This window comes from Fringilla coelebs, assembly GCF_963513975.1.
Source record: "Fringilla coelebs genome assembly, chromosome: 1".
NCBI lineage: Eukaryota > Metazoa > Chordata > Aves > Passeriformes > Fringillidae > Fringilla > Fringilla coelebs.
Genome location: NC_140028.1, coordinates 102,613,025 through 102,628,583, shown reverse-complemented (window position 1 = coordinate 102,628,583; position 15,559 = coordinate 102,613,025). Strand labels below are relative to the sequence as shown.

Here is a 15,559-nt window from a genome sequence, read left to right as displayed (position 1 = left end):
AACAACCCAGAATTGAACCCCTCCAAAGATATGGAGTTTTTGCTGAGGAAGTTGAAAAACTGGAAGAAAAGAATGTGCCATAAAAAGAATTTTTAGGGAATTTTTCAAGTTGCTTGAAAAACTATTAAAAGTGCTAAGCAGTACACCGCATTTTGTGCAATACACATGAACAATTATTGGTATCAACTGAACATGAAGATCTCAGTACTAAATTTTAATAAACTTTGTTTCCTGTTTGAGAAAAATAGAATTATATTATATGCTTCAGCAATGTTGAAAATTACCATCAATGAAACAGATCAGAAATGGTATTACTCTGCCAAATGTCAAACCTCTTTTCTTTCTGTTTCTCTAAGTCTATTTAGAACAATTAAAGAATAACAGCAGTCATTATTTCCTTGTTGTAAACTGAGCTTTAGAAAAGTATTCTTGAGGTTTTAGTGGCTAGATAAAATACAGAAATAGTAACACAGACAGGAACAAAGAATTTACCTGAGTTTTTGCTCCATTTCCTCTAATGACTCCTTCTTTACTATGTCAAGCTCTTGCTGATGTTCCTTTCGCAGAGTACGTATGTCTTTTTGAAGATTATGCACCTCTTTGCGTAGTTTCTGTTTCTCCCCTTCAGTCTCTTCCAGTTTAGTCTGTAAGTCCTTCTGCTGGTTCTGCATATCCACTAGTAACTTCTGCAGCTCCAAAACAGATCTGGACTTTTCTTCAGCATTTTCCTCAAAAGCTTTCAGACTGTAATTTTTTTCACCCAACTGTTGCTGCAGACATTTTAGCTTTTCTTCATATCTTAAAGTCATATCTTCCTTCTCAATCTTAAGCACTTCATTTTTCTTCACTATATTATTTTCTAACTCTTTTATCTTCTGTTCTAAAGACTGAGTGACTGCCTCCTTTTCCTGCATTTTTTTCTGTAGGTCTCCAATTATATTCTCCATATCAAGATATTTTTGTTCTTTAACTTTCAGTTCTTCCCTACTGCTTGCTAAAACACTGCCACAACAAGCATGCTCATCCATTAACAATGAATATTTTTTTGTTTGCTCCTCAAGTTCTTTCCTGAGACTTTTGGTCCTAACCTGCTCTTCCTCATGGCTCTTCTCAACACATTCTAATTTTTTAATGAGTTCTTTCTGTTTGTTTTGCAATTCTAGATGACAGTCATTACTCTCTCGTTGCTCTTTCTCATACTTCTGTAATAATGCATCTTTTTCAGTTAAGCCCTTTTGTAACACCTGCATTTTCTCATTGTATGTCTGTTGGACACTCTCAAGTAAGTTATTTTTTTCTTGTTCTACAGCAGCTTTTATACTCTCTACTTTTTCCAGCATCTCCTTCTCTAATTCTGTGGAATCTCTTGTTGACTTAATTTTTTCTTCTAAGGACTCAATTTTGGCTTCTCTCTCCTGTACTTTCTGCTCCAACTTTCTTAACTGATCCTCCCTATCTTGCTTAAATTGCTGTTCCTTTTCTTCCATCTGAGACAGTAACTGCTTTCGAATAGAACCTATTTTTTGCTCTGCCTTCTTTTTCAGATCAGCCAGCTTAGTGCTGTTCTCTGCATTCAGTCTCTCTTCTAATTCTTTCAGTTCTTCCTCTTTTCTTTTAAGCATCACTGACTTCATTTGATCAAATTCCTTCTCCTTTGCTTCAAAATCAGCTTTCAGTGAACCTATTTGCTTCTCAAGATTAAGCACTTTTTCTTCAGCCTTCTTAAACTTATTCTCCTTTTCAAAAGCCACCTTCTCTGCCTGGTGGAGTTGACAAGCTATTTCTTTTTTCTCTGTGTTTTTTTGTTCATTACACTTTTTAAGTTCCTCCACCAAGGAATCATTTTCTAAGGTTTTCTGAGCAATGTCTTTTTCTAGTTCAACAATTTTTGCTGCTTGTTTTTTTAACTTTGAAGTTAACTCACTTTCCTCCTTTTCCCTCCTGTTTTGCTTTTGTTCCAATTCACTTTTTAAACTATCAAGATTCCTGCTTTGTTTTGCCAGCTGTTCCTTCAGTTTATTTAGCTCTTCATCTTTTTTATTGGCTTCGGTATTGCTTAATTCAAGTTTGCTCTGCAAATCTTTGATAGTATCATGATTTTGTGTAAACTTGGTTTGTGCTTTCATCTTCCACTCTGACAGCTCGGCTGTGCAATGATCTATCTGATCAAGAGCTGATGCTTTTTCTTGACTCAGCATCTCAACTCTGGATGATAATTCTTCTACTTGATTTAACAACTGCAACCGATCCTCTTGATATTGTTTGCTTAACAGAGATATGGCTGCTTCCTTCTCTGTTAAACTTACTGTGCTTTCAAGTCTAACATTAAGGTCAGTAACTGTTTTGTTGAGAGCAGACACTTCAGATTGTTTTTCCTGGAGTTCTTCCCTCATTGATGTGACAGCATTGATATTTTCAGATAACTCTTTCCTCAGCTGTGTTATGCAAGTTTCTTTCTCTGATGCTGCTTGCTGCTGATGTCCTCCCTCTTTTTGCAATTGTTTATTTTCTGTTTCAAGTCCTGCAATGTCAGCTCTCATGGACATAATTAAATTGTCCTTCTTCTGCAGTTCTTGCATTGACTTTTGCAAAGAAGTAGTAGCAGCAGAATGATGCTCTGTTATTTCCCTAAGCTGAGCTTCTAGTTCAGTTATCTTACTTGTTTTGATTAATATTGCTTCTTTAACCTTTGCAGTTTGGCGCTCACAGTCTGCAATTTTACATGTTATTATGCCAATTTTTTCACTACATTTTTCAATTAATTCATTGCCCTTCATTTGCAAGGAAGCTTCAGCATTCTTCCAAGCCTCTAACTGGGCTGTAAGTTCTCCTGACAACCTTTTAAACTCCGTTTCTTTTAACCAAATTGACTCTATTTTTTTGTCATAATTTTCATTATCTTTATACTGAGAACATTGCAAAGTTTGGAGTTTTTCTTCAAGGATTCTCAGTGTATCAGCCAGCTCAGTAATTGTGGCTTTGTCCTTCTCTTCAACTGCTTTCTGTTTACTGAGTTCTTCTTGAAGTCCTGTCTGCTGTTTCAGGGACTGCTTAAGATCACTTTCCAATTTTTTCAACTGTGTTTTCATGTCACTTTCCTTATCTGACAAAGCACTCACCTTAGCCACTGACTGCCTTAGCTGTTCTTGCAACTCCTTCAGGCATTCCTCCCTTTTCACTCGTTCTTCCTTCAGTTGGATTATTTCTGTTCTGGAGTCCTCCTTTTCAGCATTAAAGATGAAAAGCTTCTGTTTCAGTTCTCCAACTTCCTGTTCTTTCTCTTGCAGTTCCATAACATGTTGTTCTTTGAGCTCTTCTATCTGCTGATTAAGTTTCTTTTCCCAGCTTTGGATTACTTCTTCCAATTTCCTTATGTGGTCCTTATCAAGACTGTCTAGTTGCTCTTTCTGATGAGATTTCAATTTTGACACTGCATCATTAATTCCAGATGAGCTGGCATGTGCCATTTCCAAAATTTTAGTAATGAATTCACTCTCTTTCTGACTGAATTCCAACTGCTTGTTTTCAAGCTCTTTTTTTAGTTTAGCTTCCTGCTCAGCAAGTTTATTTTTGAAAGTTTCCTGCATATCTTTTGATTTCTGTTTCATTTTCTCCATTTTCTTCTCCTGACATTTCAGTTTACTTTCATACTCTCCTTGTAAAGCACTAATTCTCTCCTCTGCGGCTAACAGTTTCTGTTTAAGCTCTTCCACTTGCTTGTTCTGTAACTTCTTCATGTGCTCCATTTCATTTTCCTTCTCAGTCAGACTTCTCTTCATCTCATCAGCCTTTCTTTGTAGGTCCTTCAGTTGACATTCATACTGCTGTGTTACAGTGGTTACTTTCTGTACATTTTCAATTCTTTGCTCCTCTAGTTTCACAGACACTTGGACAAGTTCAGCTTCAGATCTTTCTGCAGATTCCTTCATTTTCTCTTCATGTGCTTTTAACTCCTCCAAATGTCTGTCCTTCTCCTCCAGTGATTGTTTGAGCTTGTTGAGTTCCTCTTTGAGTGCCTTCTCAACACCTTGAATAGATATTTCATGCTCTTTTAACATTGTTTCAATCACTTCATTGTGCCGTTTCCTCTCTTCTTCCAACTTTCCTTTTAATTCTTGCTTAGCTTCACACATTTTAGTATTTAATTCTGAGAGCTCTTGCTCTAAATCATGACGTATTTTTAGTGCTTCTGATAGCTCAGAAGACAGTGCTTCTAATTCTGTTTGTTTCACATCAAGTTTTTCTAATGTTTTTTCATTCATCTCTTCTATGTGTGCACAGAAAATTGTTTCTTTCTCTTTTAAAATGGTTTGTATCTCTTGTTGTTGTTTCCCTCTTATTTCTTCTATTTCAGCTATTTGTTGTTGCTTTAAAATTTCAAGCTTTTCTGTCCAAAACTTTTCTTGCTGCTGTTTCACATTCTCCAGTTCTTTATTGTGTTTTTCAACCATATCATTGATTTCCTTACTGTGCTGGGTTTTTTCAGACGCTATGAGAGCATTTAATTCCTCTGACTGCTTTCTGTCATCTTGCGAATACTTTGCAAGAGAGCTTTCCAGTTCAAGAATCCTCTGTTGGAATACAGTTTAAAAAGAATATGAATATTCAAAAGGTAAAAATTTGATTAATTTTTTAAAAATCCTACCAGGTTCACATAACTCCAGATTACTTATTCCATTATTTTTAGCTAATGTCAACTTCTTCAATAAGCTTTTCATTCATCTGGCTTGTTCTCATTTTTGCTTCCATTAAGAAGAGTTAGCTAATTAATAAAAAACTCCCTATCTCACTGCAGTGAAAATAAACACAAAAAACTAGGAATAATGTAACTAATTCAAAGAAAGTAAGTAGTGATATTTATGAGAGGTATGTTCACATTTTCTTCTTAAACTAAAGTACCAACATATGGGATGAAAAATATAGGGAATTTACAATAGTATTATGGAGTTTTGTACGTGCCTACTGATTTAGCATAATTCTACCTCCCATGGAAATGCTGCTGTAAAGCTTTAATGTTTCTTTAGGCGAAACTTTGAAACAAATATCTGGGAGTGATGGAATAATGTACAAACTTGCATTAGCAGAAAATACAGTCTTACTTATTACATAAAGCAATAGAAAAAAAATTAAAGTACTTCAAAAATTTAAGCAAATCTTTTTGCTTACTGTGGTGGCGCACTCCCCCCTCCTCTCAGGCTGCACTGATATCTGAGAAATGCTCGTTAGGCCTCAGCCTTGAAAAAACAGTATCTGGACTCAGCTCTTCTCAAGCTTATCAAAAACCCTGTCTATTCCCAGGAACTGCTGCTGTCTAACAAAAGCCCAGGTTTTCCTTACGAACAGCACTGAAAACTATTTTTCTTGCCTGAATGGCATAAAATCCCTGTTCTCACTCTTTTAAAGAAGGTGCCAACGCAACTGTGGCCAAGATGAAACATTGTTATGACTAAAAAGCGCACTCTTCACTCTCTAGCCATCCCGTAAACAGTGGTTCAAAATGGGGCCCTTTGAGCTCTCCTGGACCACAGCAGGCTGCAACCAGCCATCTCCCTCTAAGTGGGACACCTGTCAGAACAAGTGCACTCTCAAGATTTTTGTACTTGGAGGATTGACAAAAAAATTACGACTACAGGGCCAACATCCTCACTCCTCGAGGCTCAACCCTTCACTTGTTGGGGAGATGCAAAGGCATCCAAAGTGAGTATTTCACTCACCTTCAAGGGGAATTTTTCACAGGCACCTTGCTGGCACTAACTGTTTATGTCTGTGTGAATTCACAAGAGCATATGCTATAGCAAAGCTAGGAGAAATACTGCTTTCATAGATTTTTAAGCACCTTAGGTATCTATGTAAGTTGACCTGTAATAACGTTAAGTCATTGAGTTATAAGCTAAGTGGAATGCAGCTAAGTGTTTTCTTTGCTACGTTGCTAATTTTAACTTATAGGTTAAAAATGCTGTTAAATGTTATTCCTCTCTTAAATTGTTAAGGTAACAATTGTTGTAAGCTGAGTTAGGCATAAGGTGAGTGTTATTTCTTTGTTAAATTGCTAGGTTCAAGGTATAATTTAGGTAAAGTACTCTTAAGTTTGAGTGCTGTTAAACTTTTAGGCCATATTCCTTTTCATCTGTGCTCTCACTGTCCTTTTGTCACACACACCCCCTAAATAGTTCCCTGTGGTGGTGTTCACAGGGGTCCAAGGAAGAGGGAAGAGATGAGAATCTTGACTTCATGTTTAGAAGGCTGATTTATTATTTTATGATATATATTAAAATGATAGTAAAAGAATAGAAGAAAGGATTTCATCAGAAGGCTTGCAAGCAAAGGAAAAGAAAGAAATGGTAAGAAAATCTTGTGACTGACCACACAGTCAGATACAGATGGACTGTGATTGGCCATTAATTAGAAACAACCACATGAGACCAATCACAGAACTACCTGTTTCATTCCACAGCAGCAGATAATTATGGTTTACGTTTTGTTCCTGAGGCCTCTCAGCTTCTCAGGAGAAAAAATCCTAAGGAAATGATTTTTCATAAAATGTGTCTGTGACAGTTCCCAGTTCATTTCTGTTTGATTTCCTGGATTTTGTTTGGTTTTGTTGTTGCTCGTTTTTCCTTAGTGTGCTTTAACTGTCCTCTAAGTAGTAGACTGAATCTTGCACACAAACTTTGTTCTGCTGTTGCTTAATATTAAATCTGGTTTTCACTGATACCCTTGCTGCTGATTTTCTTAAGTGATCTCAAACACTCATTTGTAACACTTACTAAAATATCCTTATAAACATTTGTAAGGTAGCAGTATCCAGAAATTAAACATCTTGAAATTTAACTCCTCTTTATAACATACCTAAAAATTAAATAAATGGATACAAATTCATATCCCATGCAATGCTATAAAGCGAATGTATTTCTATATTTTGCTGATGCCTTAAGTTTTAGTTTTCATATTTGTCAGATTCTGTGCTGCCTAGGTGTGTAGCTTTGAGCTTCATATTAAGTGACAGTAAGCACTCTTCACAGAGGAGGTAAACAAAACAATCCTTCTCCAGCTTGAGACCAAGGACAACCATTAGAAGTTTCAGGTCCAAAAAGCATAAACAACAGTGGACTGAAGAGAGAAAACAAGATGGACGGGACTCCATAATCTGAAGCTGTAATTGGACAATTAACCCCAATATGCAAATGAATAAAAGTGTGAAACCTCATGGCCATTTTGGGTCCATCTTGGGTGTAGCCCTGGCCAGGCTCTTGTACTGCCCAAGGTATATCCTTTAAGGCCTTTTAATAAATACCTACTTTATTCTCTTAGCTCTGTCTAGTCTCTTCCAGATCAGCCTCCCAAGGCATCATGCCACCAAATCTTAAAAAAAAACTAGGGGCTGCAGAAGAGCATGGCAATACATTGAACTTATGACACTTTAATCCCACAAAACCCAATCACAACAAATCACCATTTGTAAACTTGTCCCAGTTAAATACATGTAAATGCTTAGTCTTTTGGAATCTTTACTCACAGTTCTATAAGTCTCTAATTCTTGATGCACCTTCTCAACTTTCTTGTCACATTCAGACTGTATGGCTTTCTTCTGCAGCTCTAATTCTTCTAAGGCTAGGGACTCTTGCTGCTCTTGCTCTTGAAGGACTTTTAAGCACTCACTCTGATTTTTTTCCTGCATGAAGAAGAACAACTAAACAATAAACTATAAATACAGTCATCACACCTTCAAGAACATTATGATTTGATATTTTCACATTAATAGGAGCCATACAATAATCACTTTTCTACACAAAAACAAATGGAGTTTGTATTCAATTTGTGAAACCATAACTGCAACAAATCACTTCTTGTTTGTCTTGGAAACCTCTTGTGGTAGATGAGTAATGTGATGATTGACTCTCACAATTAGCAGACAAATATCATGTATTTAGGTTAAGAAAAGTTTTATAGGTTTATAGTTATGTTTTACCCCCTGTGTTGTTATCAAGGGACTTCTGGGGTTGGGACATCTGGGAGTGTCGGCTTGTCACTATGGCAACATCTGACCTTCAATCAGGATTTGAGGAAGTGATCTCCTCCACTGGACAGGGAAGAAGGAGTAGATGGAGAGAATTTTGGGATGGGCTAAAGGGTTAAAAGGCAAAATCTCCATTGTGTGGATGAGCACACAGTGGGGAAAATCCTTTGCTCCCTGGTGCCTTCTCTGTTCAGTCTTCTGTTGTATTTTTGATAAGGTTTAATAAACCTTTCTAAATTTATGAAAAGTGAGTAGCTATTTCTCACACCCCTTGTCTTTGCATGAAAAACATAAGGCAAGCAAGTCTTCATTTTTGGTTTGTTTACCACTATTAATTGAGAATAACATCTAAGAGGAATTGTTGGGAGTTGGGTTTTGGTTTGGGATTTTTTTTTCCTGTTCCTTCCTTGCTATTTGTGGAATTTTGTTCCCATTGCATTGCTAATAAGCAGTGATGGCAGGGAGGGGGAAACTACTTTGGGTTTTTTTGGGAGTTTTTTTTTTTTCTTTCTGGCTGGAGGAAGGGGCTGGGCACAGCTCCTAGAGCTGCTGCTCTTGGGGAAAGGAATTCCACTGCTGCTGCCAGAGCCCGGCCCTCAGCTGCTTCTTCTACCATGAGGGTGAGTCTCTGCTCATGAGAACAGCCACTGAACTGGGACCTTATTAACACCTACCTCACTAAAAAAGACACCTATCACCATCTGGTGAGACGCCTGGATCCTGAGCTCGGCTCTCCCCACCCTGCTGGGAGCCCCTCACCCCCTGCCTGCCAAGACATCCTGCTGGCCCAGCTTGCTGCTTTCCAAGAGTCCTGCTAGGGTCACAGTTACTGGCTGCCCCACGGGTTTGTGAAGCAAAGCCTCTCTTCCACTCCTTCCCGTCTTCAGACAAAAGCCGCCATTGCCACGTCCTGCCCAAGCCCACGCCGGAGCGCCCCCTGCAGCCATGGGGGCTCATGGCACCTGCCTGGCCCACCGGGAAACAACAGCGCCCCTGCCGGCTGTGACCGCCACTGCACCAAAGGGGGAGGGGCCACTGCCAAAAGGCTGTCATTGGGCCCCGTGTTCTGTTGTTAATGCTGTCGTTGTTTGTTTGCTTTATTATATGTACTAGTACAGAACTGTTATTCCTATTCCCATATCTTTGCCTGAGAGCCCCTTAATTTCATGATTCTAAAAATTCGGAGGGAGGGGGTTTACATTCTCCGTTCCAAGGGAGGCTTTTTCTGCCTTCCCTAGAAGACACCTGTCTTGTAAACCAAGACAGGTCTGTTCTCACTTGATTCCACTGCTAGGATATTTTTAAGCGTGTTTCTTACAATTAAGGAAGTAACCTCTGAAACAGGTAGAAAAATATACTCAGGACAGGGCTGTCCGAGTCTCTCAATCCTAGTCACTATCCATCATGGAGGAGCACAAAAACCAATCCACTATTTGTAACAGATATATATAGATGATATATATACATATATGTTACATATATATCAACTATTCAGGCAAAATTACATTATTAACTACAGTGGATTACAGTTCATGAAAAAGTGCAAAGAATTCCAACAATTCTCCCCAGTCTGATCTCTAAGAATTTTTTTTTCTGATGTCTAACGCTATGAATAGTTAACCCTGTTCACATAACACAATACAACCAGACATAACTATACAAACACTTTTCAAACAGCCTCATTTTTTGTATTTCTTTTACTCTAGTTCCGGGGCCTGATTGCCAATGATCCACAGAAAGATATTAAAAAGCAAGTCTAAAAAAATTTTTTTAAAAAAATGGTTTCTACAAGATACAGCTGTTTCTGAGCACTGACAGTGATAAGTTATCATTTCTAAGTTATTACTAGTACTACTATAAGTTATCATTACTCAGCATGGATCAATAATGCAGCCGCCTTCTTATCATGTTGCTGAAGTCTCTGAGCTATTTGACTTTTGGAAAGCACTCCTATCTTTGACCACAGGAGGACTCTCATTGTGGAATAGTGTCAACTCCAGACTTCTAATCCCAACTTGCACTTAGAGAAATGTCTTTTTATGCATTTTAGGTTTACTTACAAGAGCTGCCTTCATCTTCTCCTGGAATACCTTTTCTTGAGCCTGTAATCTCTCATTTAACTCCTGATCTTTGGTAGCCAGTTCTTTTTTATGCATTTTTTCTAGTTCAGCAACTCGTTCCTCTGAAGACTTCTGTGAATCAAAGTCAGAAAAAACTAATTTCAAAATATTAACTAACAAAACACCTTCTATTTTTTCTTAATAAGAAAATAGTGCAGACAGAAGAAACTGGAACCACCTCCTTGCTCCCTTTGAATAAATTATGATCACTTGGAGTGCTTAATATTAAGCCCTGACAGTTCTTATTTTCAAGCTTTAAATTATCCATCTTCCTTCTCAAGTCTTTCATAGTTGTACTAAAGACACATAGTTGTTTCTAAAGACTCTTCTTCCAAGGCAAAATTGGTGTTTTCAGTTCAAACATGATAATACATTGAAAAAGGAACTTTTTTGCAGCTTTCGCAGTATTTTTGTCTTATGACCCAGAAACTCAAGTGGTGATACTCTGTGTAGACGGTTATCTACAACCTGCATATGTGCTTTATTTAAGAATAATGTGAAGCACATCAGTGGTCCCCTTAAAGTATCAGTGTATTCTCTTAGAAAAATTAATACCAGTGTGAATATCATTACAAGAACTGTAACTTAAGGGTGTTCAAATTTACAGCTTTGCAAGGCATGTGAAGTGTTCCAGCAATTCCTAACTAAATACACCAGAAGAAGCAAATTAGAGAAACTTTTAACCCGCAAACAATATGGCAATAAGTTCTTAAACATTTACACATACTCAGCTGGGATAACGATTAAAAGCTAAAAGTGACTAAAACCCAAGATCAGGGTGGAGATGTGCGAGCTTCCTGCCATTAATGTCTTCTTGTCTCTGTTTAAAGTCTCAAGTATACTTTTAATAAACAATTTTATTAAATACTGTGAAGCAAAGAGTAATACTATTTATTTTTACATGCCATTAATGAACTGAATTAAATTGCTAAAGCAAAAACATGTATGAAGAGTTTTCTGCTTTTCATTAAGTAAACCTTTAATCACAGAAAATAATTTTTATGAGTTTTATTAACTAGCAAAAGCTTTATAACAGAGTTCTGTCATACTGATATATTTTACAACAATGGGTTAACTGTAATAAAGTTTTTACCTTCATAATCTCAACCACCTCTTGTTTCACTCTGGTTAATTCCCGCTGAAGATTTACTCTCTCTTCTTCACTTGCCTTTTCTACTGCTTTAATTTTTTCATCCATTTCTATTTGCAGTTTTTTCCGGGCTTCCTCTGTCTTTTGGGCAATACTTACAGCCTTCTCAAGCTCTTCAAAAGCTGTGATGAAAAAAAAAAAAGTATATGATAATTGAGAAATATCTATATATTTTGATAGAAGAATTTCATCTGTATATTTTGATAAAAGAATTTCACAAAAAGAGAAGAATGAACTTAGGAATTAACCAAGAATTCACATTTTCTAGAAAGGAAAGAGAACTGACAAATAGATGTGAATTTCTTCCAATACATCCTGTAGCTTCTATTTCTTTACCTAAAATCACTATAAGATGCATAAACCATATTAATGAATGAACTATAACACTCCTCTTCTGCCTTCAAAGTTTACTCTGCTGAGTAAACTTTGAAGAACTGGAAAATAGCTGCATAAATGAAAGGTAATTCATACTAAAACAAGCAGACAAAAACAAACCAAGAATCACTACTATGCAAGTCAGTTATTAGCAGGTCATGAAGACTTTCTCCTGAATAGAACACTAATGTATAATATCAGACACTTTATATACCTAAGAGTAATTCCAAACTGTAAAACCTAGAGAATCGTTTCTTTAAACTGTGTTTCATAGAGTCCACAGAGATGGCTTTGCTAATTTCATTATCTCACTATTTACATTTAATGTGCACTTCTATCAGTGCAGTAGCTGACTATCTGGCCCTTCTAACTTCACAAATTTCACAAAATGTAAAAATAAAAAAAATTAAAAGTTAAGATTTGCTCCCAGAAAACTTGAATAGCTGTAAGTTGTTTCAAAAGAGCACTCAAGCTGCAGTGTTGAGATTTATTTACTCTTGCTCAGGATGCACAAATCCACTGAAACATTTTAATTTACAAAATAGAAGCAATAATTCCACAGCTTTATCTCATGCTAAGGAGAAGTAGTCTAACATGCTTTTATTTACTTTACAGATGATAATTTAGATATAAAAAGAAAGCAAATAAATTCCAGTATTGTGAGCTTGGTTATTTATTCAATACCCCTAAAATTCACTACAACTGATGTCAGAGCCTATACAGAATCATACAAGACTAGAGTGCAATCATAATTAGGGAAATCTCTTTTTCTGAATGGATCATGAATGTGGAAAACTGTGGAGGATGGTAAACTGGCTGGGGAAAAGCTCACCACGCTCTCCTGGAGGGACAACCCTTAAGCAAAACCTCTCTGGTGTCATGGTGAGGAAAAAAGCTTCCCAAAGAATGCATTGTTGCCATATGTTGATGGTATGTATCCCATTGGCCCTCCCATTTGTTCCACCCCTGTGCCCTCATCTCATTTGTTCTGATGTTCTGCCCCACACCTCACTATCCCTACATAAACCCCTGCTCTCTCTGCCAAAAGGAGTTCTTTGTCCCTGGATCCCTTCAAGGTAGGAGCTCAATAAAGACCCTCTGTGCAACCCCATACGAAGACTCTGTCCCTTCCTTTTGCGTTGCTCGTGGCTGAAATCACCCAAGAGCTGAAATCACTCAGTAAGAATGAGACGTGCCTGTGCACCCAGGACGTCTTCTTAAAGACGCTCCCCTGAGAAGGTCGTGGCACTCTACCACCTCTGCCTGCTGCGACAGAAAACCCCTGCAGCATTATTAGAAACATTTAGCCTCAGAACATCCTACTATACAGTTAGTACTTAGCATAACAGAATTTTGGCAAAACACCTCTGTAAAATTCAAAATCACAATGCCAATATGAAGACTGTAATTTATCAGAGCACAAGTCCCTAGAAGTATATTATTCTATCACACCCTGGACTACTGGGGCTATTATGCAAGGAAACAGAAAAAAATAACTTCTGAAGTGTTAGTTAGTATGCTAAGCTTTCTTCCAATAAATTCTGTTCCCAAAAGAAAATCATAACAGACTCTCACATCTCTAGTTTTATTGATTTATTATTAGTTAGTAGGCACTCACAGCAGTTATTGCAATCTTTGCTTTTTTTGAAGTTATTTTTAATAACATTCAAGCACATATTTGAGAAGTGAGCAATAATTTCCATTCCACATCTTTTGACAACATTAAAAACTGAAGATTTTAAGCAGTCTATACTTTTGAGGCAGTGCTGCAAATATGTCTTCAAGTAACTTAATTCCATAAAACTGGATTCACCCAAATTCTGACCTTCTATGGAATTTTCTTCTGCTTTTTGAGGAACCCTTTTCCTGACTACTCACAAAAACAATCATGTTTTAAGGCAAAATGGGGCTGTTACTGACTCTGGCAATACCAAAGCAGACCACTGTATCCACTCTTCCACTTCTGGTTCTGCTTAAATGCTAAAACTATTACAAAAACTTAAGATCACTAGAGATTATTTCAAGCAGAAACAGTCTAAAATGTAATACAAACATGCACAAGGCTTATAGTTTCTTATTTTCCACAGTTCTTCACAGGCCTATGAAGGCATTTTGCCACGTGCCATCTGCAGGACTCAAGTTCTCCCCCCTTGCAACACCAGGCAGGATGATTATGAATACTGCAGAATAATGCAAAACTGTGTTTGGAGAATGGTAATGACCTCCCTGATGCTCCTCTCAGTCCTAACAAAAGCAGGCCAAGCTAAACTGGTGAAGTCATTCAGTACTACAGCATCATCTTTTTTCAACACCAAACAAAAAACGAACCAAACAAGCAAACAAAAATATAAAACAAAACAAAAATCCACCCCACCCTATGGACCTTTGCAAAGCACAGCTTGAAACTAAAGCCTGCAAGTAGAACATTATTTCACTTTTCCCTACACATTTTCTGATTCTTGTTCTGAGCATTATGTCCGTTTTCATTTGAGAAAACGTTATTTTCATTTGTTTTCATTTGCATTCTCTTTCCTTCTGTAAAAGAGAATACATTTGCCATAGCCCACAGATCGGCCCGAGAGAAGATCCAGGTTCACAATAGGATAGACAATTGATATGGAATTGCTGAGAAACATGCATTACAAAAACTGCATCACCATAATCACAAGCAGGATGCTAATACAAAAACTAGACAAAAGCTGATGGTTAAAAAGCCAAGAGGGTATGAAAGCACAAAGAAGCAATACTTCACAGAAACACGGTTGGGTCTCTAAAAGTTAAATTATACGCATCTCAGGTACATTTAGTCCTTAAGCAAAACAGAATATTTTCATTCAAAGTAGTTAATTCTAGTGTAGCTAGACACAACCAAGTTTCAAACCAGCAGAGGGCTAAACTATCATCAAGCAGACAGAATGTGGTCTCTATTATCCCTGTTACTCTTAATCTGTGAGAGATTTTAATTCTCTGTATCAAAGCATGAAATAAAGTCCATGTTTTTATTTAAATATACATACTCTGAATGTAGAGAGTTAAGGCACTGCCTCTGCATTCTTCTCCAGCCTGCAGAGCTCTGTTCAGGGAAGATCTTGCAACCAAGTACTGGTTGAACGAAGTCTCACAAAGGCACATTACCAAATCAGAAATAGAAACAAGCACACCAACAGAGTCTCAGGTTCATCTTGCAAAACCCCATTCATGTGACAAAGCCAGAAAAATTGAAAACCTTCCTGTGCAGTATGTAAATCACAAAAAATGAGTCTGAGCAGAGTTCAGGAGTGCAAGGTTTGCAAACCTGTTTTATATACAACATGTGGAGGACAGCTGACTACTTTACCTACACCACCCCAAAGTACCAGCCTCGGTTCCCTTCACCTTGCCCCTCCGACCCAGAGTAACACTTTGCACTGCAAAGCCTTCTGCTTTCCTCTGCTGGTGCTGCATACCTTTTCTCTTTGTCTAGAGAGCCTCCTAGTGCTAAACACTGTGAAGGAAGCAAACCAGCTTTGTAAACCGGCTGGCAAAGGAGAGGTTCACATTCAATTTCTGAGGGCTAAGAGCAGGCATAGTGTCCAAATTTTGAAAAAAATCATTCCTATAACTAACTTGTGCATCTAGGCAGGATTTTAAATGCACAATGCAAGCCTTTTTTTTTCACTGAAGAAAGGTGCAAAGCATATGTTAATTAAGCTTGCAAAAGAAATGCTGCCTACAAATAGGATTTGCTTTCTAAAGACTTTGTTTGCTCATAGGCTATTAGTAAATGAGTAATCTCCATCCTGAGAAGTCATAAAGTACTTAGGCTAAGTATAATCTCAAGAGAAAAAAACTTAAGTTTAGCTGGAAATTTACAAATACTAAAAAGATCTTTGTTGAAGTAGAAAAAGAAATGTGTTG

The 15,559-nt window shown here is 37.3% G+C and overlaps 1 protein-coding gene across 4 annotated transcripts in view; it reads right to left on the bottom strand.

The window, feature by feature from the left end:
* GOLGA4 (golgin A4) overlaps positions 1-15,559 on the bottom strand; it is a 75,329-nt gene that overhangs the window by 20,681 nt on the left and 39,089 nt on the right. For all 4 annotated transcript variants that reach the window (XM_084203853.1, XM_084203854.1, XM_084203855.1 and 1 more), the window contains 4 exons: positions 11,231-11,409; positions 10,078-10,209; positions 7,517-7,672; positions 493-4,571 (listed from right to left, as the gene is read on the bottom strand). In XM_084203853.1, coding sequence (XP_084059979.1) covers positions 493-4,571; positions 7,517-7,672; positions 10,078-10,209; positions 11,231-11,409 — 4,546 coding nt within the window. The remainder of the gene's footprint in view (positions 1-492; positions 4,572-7,516; positions 7,673-10,077; positions 10,210-11,230; positions 11,410-15,559) is intronic.